Source organism: Rhinopithecus bieti, unplaced genomic scaffold (genome assembly GCF_001698545.2).
Source record: "Rhinopithecus bieti isolate Rb0 unplaced genomic scaffold, ASM169854v2 scaffold_24390, whole genome shotgun sequence".
Taxonomy (NCBI): Eukaryota; Metazoa; Chordata; class Mammalia; order Primates; family Cercopithecidae; genus Rhinopithecus; species Rhinopithecus bieti.
In genome coordinates, this window is record NW_016811706.1 from 625296 (window position 1) to 633974 (window position 8679).

Genomic DNA, 8679 nt, shown 5'->3' on the forward strand with positions numbered 1-8679 from the left:
TTTTTTTGAGACGGAGTCTCGCTCTGTCGCCCAAGCTGGAGTGCAGTGGCCGGATCTCAGATCACTGCAAGCTCCGCCTCCCGGGTTCACGCCATTCTCCTGCCTCAGCCTCCCGAGTAGCTGGGACTACAGGCGCCCGCCACCTCGCCCGGCTAGTTTTTTGTACTATTTTAGTAGAGACGGGGGTTTCACCGTGTTAGCCAGATGGTCTCGATCTCCTGACCTTGTGATCCGCCCGCCTCGGCCTCCCAAAGTGCTGGGATTACAGGCTTGAGCCACCGCGCCCAGCCCCAGGTTGAGTCTTTATACTTTACCACACTGCCTGGTCAACAGGCAGGGCTCCCAAGGGTTTAAAGACGAGCTCTACTTCCTTTACCTGCAAAGTGGTTGAAAAATGAGCTAGGGCTGGGCCTGGTGGCTCACGCCTGTAATCCTAGCACTTTGGGAGGCTGAGGTGGGCAAATCACTTGAGGCCAGGAGTTTGAGATTAGCCTGGCCAATATGGTGAAACCCCGTCTCTACTAAAAATATAAAAATTAGCTGGGTGTGGTGGCCCACACCTGTAATCCCAGCTACTCGGGAGGCTGAGGCAAGAGAAGTGCTTCAACCAGGAAGGCAGAGGTTGCAGTGAACTGAGATGGCCCCACTGTACTCCAGCCTGGGTGACAGAGTGAGACCCTGTCTCAAAAAATATAAAGAAGAAGAAAAAAAAAAAAGGCCAGGCACGGTGGCTCACACCTGTAATCCCAGCACTCTGGGAGGCTGAGGCGGGTGCATCACGAGGTCAGGAGATCGAGACCATCCTGGCTAACACGGTGAAACCCCGTCTCTACTAAAATACAAAAAATTAGCCAGGCGTGGTGGCGGGCGCCTGTAGTCCCAGCTACTTGGGAGGCTGAGGCAGGAGAATGGCATGAACTCGGGAGGCGGAGCTTGCAGTGAGCCGAGATCGCACCACCACACTCTAGCCTGGGCGACAGAGTGAGACTCCATTTCAAAAAAAAAAAAAAAGAATGAGCTAGAATAGTTTCTGGCTCAGAACTCAGCAGAGTGCCTAGCACACAGTAGGTACCTCAATGTTTGCAGGTGAGAAAATGTGCCCAGGTGGCTACAACAACCAGAAAAACTTGATTTTATAGTATATTTAGTATGTTGTTCTGGCTACCAGCATTGTGGGCCAGTACTTTGAACTCATTGGTTAAACTAGTGATAAAATAGTTTCTTGTATCAGTTGGTAGCCCCCCAGCATGTACACCTGTTTCTTCTTCCAAGAAATGTGTTGCCATAAGGATACAATCCTCACCAAATGGGACCAGAAGGTGGGATGAAACCTATAAATCAGGCAAGACAAAACTTCATTTTCTTAGGTCAGATGGTGGAATTTTCAGGGGCAACAAGTCATTATTCTACTGACCTTCTCCAAGAGAACAGGTTAGTACAAAGATGAGTGACATGCATCCCGAATTTTCCAGGTCATTCCTGACTTCAACTAGTTTATCCTATTCCCTCCCATACATACATTCATACTCACAAGACTGTACCCTGGTTTGGGATTCTGAAATATAATAGAAGGTCACTATCTCCATACACCACTGCACAACTGCCTGATCATATGCTGGTATAGTTCTGGCTCAAGCATGGGACCCAGACCTTTGGCTGTGCTCCCTCCACCTCGAAGACAGCATGGCACTTTCAAGCAACATTATTTCCTTGTATTATTTATTGGTATTCTCAGTTGCATCAACTGGTTTATCAGCTACGTGAAGTCAGGGATTGTTTCTCTCCTTAGCTTCTGGCTCAGCAACTGTACAAAGCATTGCCAAACACTGGCAGAAAATGTAAACCTGATGGCTGGGTGTAGTGGCTGACACCTGTAATCCCAGCACTTTGGCAGGCCAAGGTGGGAGGACTGCTTGAGGCTAAAAGTTTGAGACCAGCCTGGACAACAAAGCAAGACCATATCGCTACAAAAAAATTAAAAAATTAGGTGTGGTGGCATGCACCTGTAGACACAGCTACTTGGAAGGCTGAGGCAGGAGGATCCCTTGAGCCCGGGAGTTTGAGGCTACAGAGAGCTATGATCCCACCACTGCAGTCCAGCCTGGGTGACAGAGAGAGTCCATATCTCTAAATAAATAAGTTGTATGTGTGAATCCGTGCAACTTTATCAAAATAATACTTTATCAATAACTATACGACCCAGTAATTCCACTCCTAGGGATTTATCCTACAGGGATATTCTCACAAGTGAGGAATGATATATGCATTATGGATTGCTCACTGCAGCAGTACTTGTAACAGCAAAAAACTGAAAACCATCATTAGGGACTGGTTAAACTAATTAATAACAAACTTATACAATGGAATACTATGCAGTCACAGAACAGAGGTCTACACCTCGTAGACCTCCGTCCATGTCAGTATATAGAAATATACTTGATTTTTCTTAAAACAAAACAAAAAAAATGAGTTACAAAAAGTGAGGACAAGTGAAAAGAGCAACTTGTATAAGGGTATGCACAGTATGAATTCCATTTACGCAAAAGAAAGAAGAAAAGGTACTTCCATGTTTGGGTTTAGAAAATTTCTGGAAAGACATGTAAGAAACTTACTAATGATTTCTTCTGGGGACTGAGACAAGGTAGAGAAGACGTCTAAATTTCTATTATGTACCCCTTTTTTTTGCTTGTTTTTGTTTTGAGATGGAATCTCACTGTCGCCCAGGCTGGAGTGCATTGGCGTGATCTCGGCTCACTGCAACCTCCGCCTCCCGGGTTCAAGAGATTCTCCTGCCTCAGCCTCCCAAGTAGCTGGGATTACAGGCACCTGCCACCACGCCAAGCTAATTTTTTTTTGTATTTTTAGTAGAGATGGGGGTTTCACCATGTTGGCCGGGTTGATCTTGAACTCCTGAGCTCAAGTGATCTGCCCACCTCGGTCTCCCAAAGTGCTGGGATTACAGGCGTAAGCTACCACACCCGGTGCCCCCCCCCCCCTTTTTTTTTCTGTGAGACGGAGTCTCACTCTGTAGCCCAGGCTGGAGTGCACTGGCACAATCTCGACTCACTGGAACCTCCGACTCCCTGGTTCAAGTGATTCTCCTGCCTCAGCCTCTTGAGTAGCTGGGATTACAGGCATGCGCCACCATGCCTGGCTAATTTTTGTATTTTTAATAGAGACGGGGTTTCACCATGTTAGCCAGGATGATCTTGATCTCCTGACCACACGATTTGCCTGCCTCGGCCTCCCAAATGCTGGGATTACAGGCATGAGCCACTGCGTCCGGCCAAGACAGAATTTTGCTCTTGTTGCCCAGGCTGCTATGCAATGGCATGATCTCGGCTCACCACAACCTCTGCCTCCCAGGTTCACGTGACTCTCCTGCCTCAGCCTCCTGAGTAGTTGGGATTACAGGCATGCACTACCACACCCAGCTCATTTTGTATTGTTAGTAGAGATGGGGTTTCTCCATGTTGGTCAGACTGGTCTTGAACTCCTGACCTCAGGTGATCCGCCCACCTCCACCTCCGAAAGTGCTGGGATTACAGGCATGAGCCACCGCACCCAGCTCAGTATAATCTTTTTATAAAAATAATAAAAAACCCATATACCCATGTGTATATGCACATACATGCTTTAAAAACAGTCTAACCAGGAGTGATGGAGCACACCTGCAGTCCAGCTACTCAGGAGGCTGAGGCAGGAGGATTGCTTAAGCCCAAGAGTTTGAGGCTGCAGTCCCCTCTAATCATGTCCGTGAATAGCTACTGCACTCCAGCCTAGGCAACACAGTGAGACCCCATTTCTAAAAAGAAAAAAGGCGTAGAAGGATATATGCCAAATTAACAATCATTACCCCTGATAAGTGGAAAGATGGAAAACTTTTTTCTTTTATATTTCTGTGTTGATATTTTAAATACTTTTGTAATAAAACTTTTTTAGGCCGGGCGCGGTGGCCAAGCCTGTAATCCCAGCACTTTGGGAGGCCGAGACGGGTGGATCACGAGGTCAGGAGATCGAGACCATCCTGGCTAACACCGTGAAACCCCGTCTCTACTAAAAAATACAAAAAACTAGCTGGGCGAGGTGGCGGGCACCTGTAGTCCCAGCTACTCGGGAGGCTGAGGCAGGAGAATGGCGTAAACCCGGGAGGCGGAGCTTGCAGTGAGCTGAGATCCGGCCACTGCTCTCCAGCCTGGGCGATAGAGCAAGACTCCATCTCAAAAAAAAATTTTAATTCAAAATTTTCAAACTTTTTGTGGTCATGAAAAATTTTCAAATATTTTTCTATAAGGAGATTTTAATTTTAACTTCAAGGCATTTTTGATAAACATGCCTTGTCCCATCTGTCTGGGCAGTTAAGTATAGTCTTGCTTGGATACAGGAACAGACCTCATAATCCTTCCAGGTCACTTCAATCTCTGGATTTCTGATAAAGTATAGGTAAGCAATTAATCAGAAATGCAGGGTTTTTTCCTGACACCCAGCAGGCTGTTGGTGTTGTTGGACAAATTCCCCAAAATGAGGTGCTCTTGGAAAATGGCTTTCCCAGAACTCCTTGACTACTGTTTTCTTTACTGAAAGACAAGACAGATACACACACACTCTCTCTCTCTCTCTCTGAATGTGTTCAACCAACCTGAACCCTGGCAGCTCAGCTTCAGCCAAGGAGGCAAGGGAAGCCCTGAGGCAGCTACGTTCTGCACGACTGCCACTTACAGTCTGGGCTTCAGACTTGGGAGAACACATGCCAGAGAAAGAAAAGATGTGCTGTGATTAAATCACAGATGCTGGGGGTGAGTGCGGGGTGGAAGGGTCTGGCACCCATGCCACCTGCTACATGCAAGAGCTCAATTACGTTCAGTACTCAGTCAAGGGACAGGGAGTTGGGAAGAGCAGTGCCATTATAATCTTTGGTTACCTGGGAGAGCCTGGAGAGCTGTGGTTTTCCTAAAGTGGTTAAGTTCTCCTTTGGAAAGTCACCATTCCCTATCCTATGATCCTTTCTCACTAGGAACAACTGCATTTGCTCATCCAGGCTTTCACATTTTAATCTGGTTCTGAAGCTACACAGCGGTGGCAGAAAAATGACTTGGGAATCAGATACCCTCATTTAATCCTGGAACAAGCTGTCTGAGTGACTTCTACCCCCATGAGGCCCAAAGAAAACATAACGAAATGAAACCACTTGCGCCTATGAAACAAATGTGGGAATATTTATGCAGCTGTTTTTATTTATTCAACTATAAAGACTGATTGCAGCAATTTTTTGATGAGTAATGCCTTAGATTAACACTAATTATATTGCTATAAATTTGGTTCAGGATCAGAATAGGGTTCAGGAAAGGGAGAGAACAAAAAAAAGTCTCCAAACATTCAAACAGAAAATTTTTTTTTTTTTTGGGACTGAGTCTCACTCTGTCACCCAGGCTGGAGTGCAGTGGCACAATCTCAGCTCACTGCAGCCTCCGCCTCCTGGGTTCAAGCGATTCTCCTGCCTCAGCCTCCTGAGTAGCTGGGATTATAGGCGCACGCCATCATGCCCAGCTAATTTTTGTATTTTTATTAGAGACGGGGTTTCACCATGTTGACCAGGCTGGTCTTGAACTCCTGACCTAGTGATCCACTCGCCTCAGCCTCCCAAAGTGCTGGGATTACAGGCGTGAGCCACTGCACCCAATCTTTTTTTTTTTTTTTAAACTTTAATTAAATGCTATTTTCCCATAGACTTCCCTAGACTGGTTTGCAATCTAAGGTAATAGGAAACAAGGCATTGGGCATTTTGAAGAAACTGCAGGTTAAGCTATGGTGCCAAGCAGAAGACTAAACACTGATTTGAGTGTCAAATCTCAGGCACGTTCTGGGATAGAGGCAGGTTCTCAAATGTTTCCTAGTGTTCTTTCCTTTTCACTAATTAAATTTTCCCTTCTCTGGCAAATCCAGTGCAGCGTATGATCCCCTCATTGCCTCTCTTGGTCAAATGGTTGAAGGGAACCTGTCAGGCACCTGTGGCTTCTGCTTAGATTGGAAAGGTGACAGACTAGCTCTGATTCACCTCCTCCTGAGACAGCCTGGACAGTGGAGGGGTCAACTGGAAGGCCGAAACCTGGTAACAGCTGCCTCTGATTCCTGGTGGAAATGACCAACCAGATTCAATCCATATCACTGGGAAAGATCAAGGAAAAAAATAGCTTCCTCCAAAATGGTAAAGAGGAAATAAGGAGACAAGAAACTAACAATGTTTAGAATGGCACAAAAAGCAATACACATAAACTTCTTTTTGTTATTAAATCTAACTATAAGTTTCCTAAAGTCCAGTTATCAAGTTGAATTGTGTGGAGAGAGGAGAGAGGCCAACTGGAATTTCTCTCAAGAGTTCACGGCTTCAGTCTGAGAGGTCCTGGGTTTGCGCTGGGGGAGCCCCTTTTTGAATGAAGGCATGGGAGGGCTTGGCTCCATGCTGACTCCAGTTCCTTGGGTCCCTGCAGAGTGAGTCTGGCCTCTTTCACTGGTGTTTCCTGGTGCCTGAGATGGAGCACTCTGATACCTGGAACCAGATGAATACCACGAGCTGTTTCTGTAACGACCCATACTGTCATGCCGCCCTTGGTTCATGGGGTCATTGGACTTTTGGCCTTGTGGCCTGTAGCCTTGTCCTCGTCTGTTCCCTGGCAATACCTAAAGATAAAAGAATACAATGTTCAAGGTGCTCTAGCATTATGGTACCCCATTCGTTCACTTTACAAGAGTATTCTGAAAGCAGAATTGTGGTATTCCATGCTTGGGACTCAGTTTATCTCTCAAGACTCAAAGAATTCTGTCAGCCGATCCAACCTAGCCACTACTTCAGAACTAATCCATCTTTCCCTGCTCTTCATGCCTAGGCTCTTCTCCACTGAAGAATTTACTTTTCTTTAGCAGGATGCAAGAAGAAAGATAAGGAAGAAAGAACATTCTGTGGGTTGTTACAAGTCCTCAACTGGACAAGTATATTATATTATGTCTGAATTCTTCAGATAAAAGGCCATTGGTAAAGATAATAAACATTTGGAATAATAAAGTAAACATCACTATGGCCTGCTTTGCTAAATGTCATGACTATAGATTAAAGCTTGCTGCTGTGGCATTCAGCACATCTTTCACAATATAATCCGGAAAGCTTATGGCATGGGATTTTATTTTTGTCCTCCAATTCCAAACGTCATACCAGTTCTGAAGAATTACTGACAGTACTGCCTTGGATTGCTCTTGTGTTTATTCTTCAAACAGGAGAAGAACCTATGGGATTACTCCTCGGCTTTCTAGTGTTTTCCCCCCATCCCCACCAGGTCACTCTCTCTTTCCCTGTAAATTCCACATTGTCCTTCTAGGGAGTTGCTGCTTTCAGATGCACACTGGTGAAACTGCCACTTGTGGTGCCTGTCTACCTTGAGATGGGTGCACGACTCCCAGTGTGACTAATTACCAGGCAATACTATCTACAACAGCAGGGATCGCTGCCAACACAAGAAAGTCAGCAGTTCTTGGCAACAGGAAATCTAAACTGGCTGGCAGTTTGGAACATACATATCTAATGCTTTCTCAGGAACTAACTCGGGTTGGAGGGATTCAAAACAGGCATGGAATGGGAATAAAGTAAGGAAGATAATATACTGAGCTATCAGCTTTTAAGCTTTGACAATCTGGAGGGTTTTCTTCCTAACACGCTCAGTGTAGAAGCTAGGTTACCTCCCGAAGTGGCTGGTAGGGCTGGCCACTGGAGTTTGCTATGGCTGCAGGAGTCTCTCCCGGTGCAAAGTTTTTCTTGTTAGCACTTGTAAGGCTGGGAGGAGAGGCACAGGTGGAAGAGGAAGCAGCAGAGGCATCACTTGGGCTACTCAAGGACACAGATGTAACTGAGCTACATCGGGATCTGGTTGAATAGCTGTTCTTTGGATGAGACACTGGAACAGAAATATGAGGAATATATGATCATATGATGGAACAGCACAATGGGTAAGGTTTCTACTTTCTCAATTTCACAATGAGCAATTTAAGATAAAGAACTATCTATTCAAGTAAAGAAAAACCTCTAAAACTGGTAACAGGAAGAAAAATCTCCCTTCTGCCCTCTTCCTCCACTTCCTCCAAAGCCCCACTGCTTTGTAAAGGAATTCTTAAACAAGAGAACGGTTTAACATCAAAGTTACCCATTTCCCACCAACTAATGACTTCTTGGGATTGGATCTGGTACTACCTAAACTCCTGGCTATGGCTCTAGCAGCTGACTAAGCCTGGGAACAATAGTATAGACCATATGTTCAGTTTCCTATGCAAGAAACATTCTAAAGTACAGTCTTTGCAAAGAAAGAAAAAGGTACATACATAAAATATTTACTAAATTTTTTAAAGAATTTTGAATGATACAAGGTATAAATAATCAAGATCAGTTAAATATGAATAGAACTAATCTTTACAACAAACACGTATATTGCCAAATTTCTTTCTGCAAAATTAATCCCAAATTCAAAGTACCTATTTAACTGAACAAATATTAATATTTTCAGTTCAAATTGTGTTAGAATTCCAATGGTTTAAAACTACTCTCTAGATTTTTTTTCTAGGCTTTAAGCCTGGACTAACAATGAGTTTATAATTGTTGCCATGGGTTAAATATTTCACTTTTTTTTTTTTTTTTTT

At 44.7% G+C, this 8679-nt stretch overlaps 1 protein-coding gene across 8 annotated transcripts in view; it reads right to left on the reverse strand.

Annotated features, from left to right (window-relative positions):
- Nucleotides 1-5208: 5208 nt before the first annotated feature.
- SPATS2 (spermatogenesis associated serine rich 2) overlaps nucleotides 5209-8679 on the reverse strand; it is a 171357-nt gene continuing 167886 nt past the window's right edge. For all 8 annotated transcript variants that reach the window (XM_017894791.1, XM_017894790.1, XM_017894792.1 and 5 more), the window contains 2 exons: nucleotides 7729-7943; nucleotides 5209-6678 (listed from right to left, as the gene is read on the reverse strand). In XM_017894791.1, coding sequence (XP_017750280.1) covers nucleotides 6370-6678; nucleotides 7729-7943 — 524 coding nt within the window. In that variant the 3' untranslated portion in view covers nucleotides 5209-6369. The remainder of the gene's footprint in view (nucleotides 6679-7728; nucleotides 7944-8679) is intronic.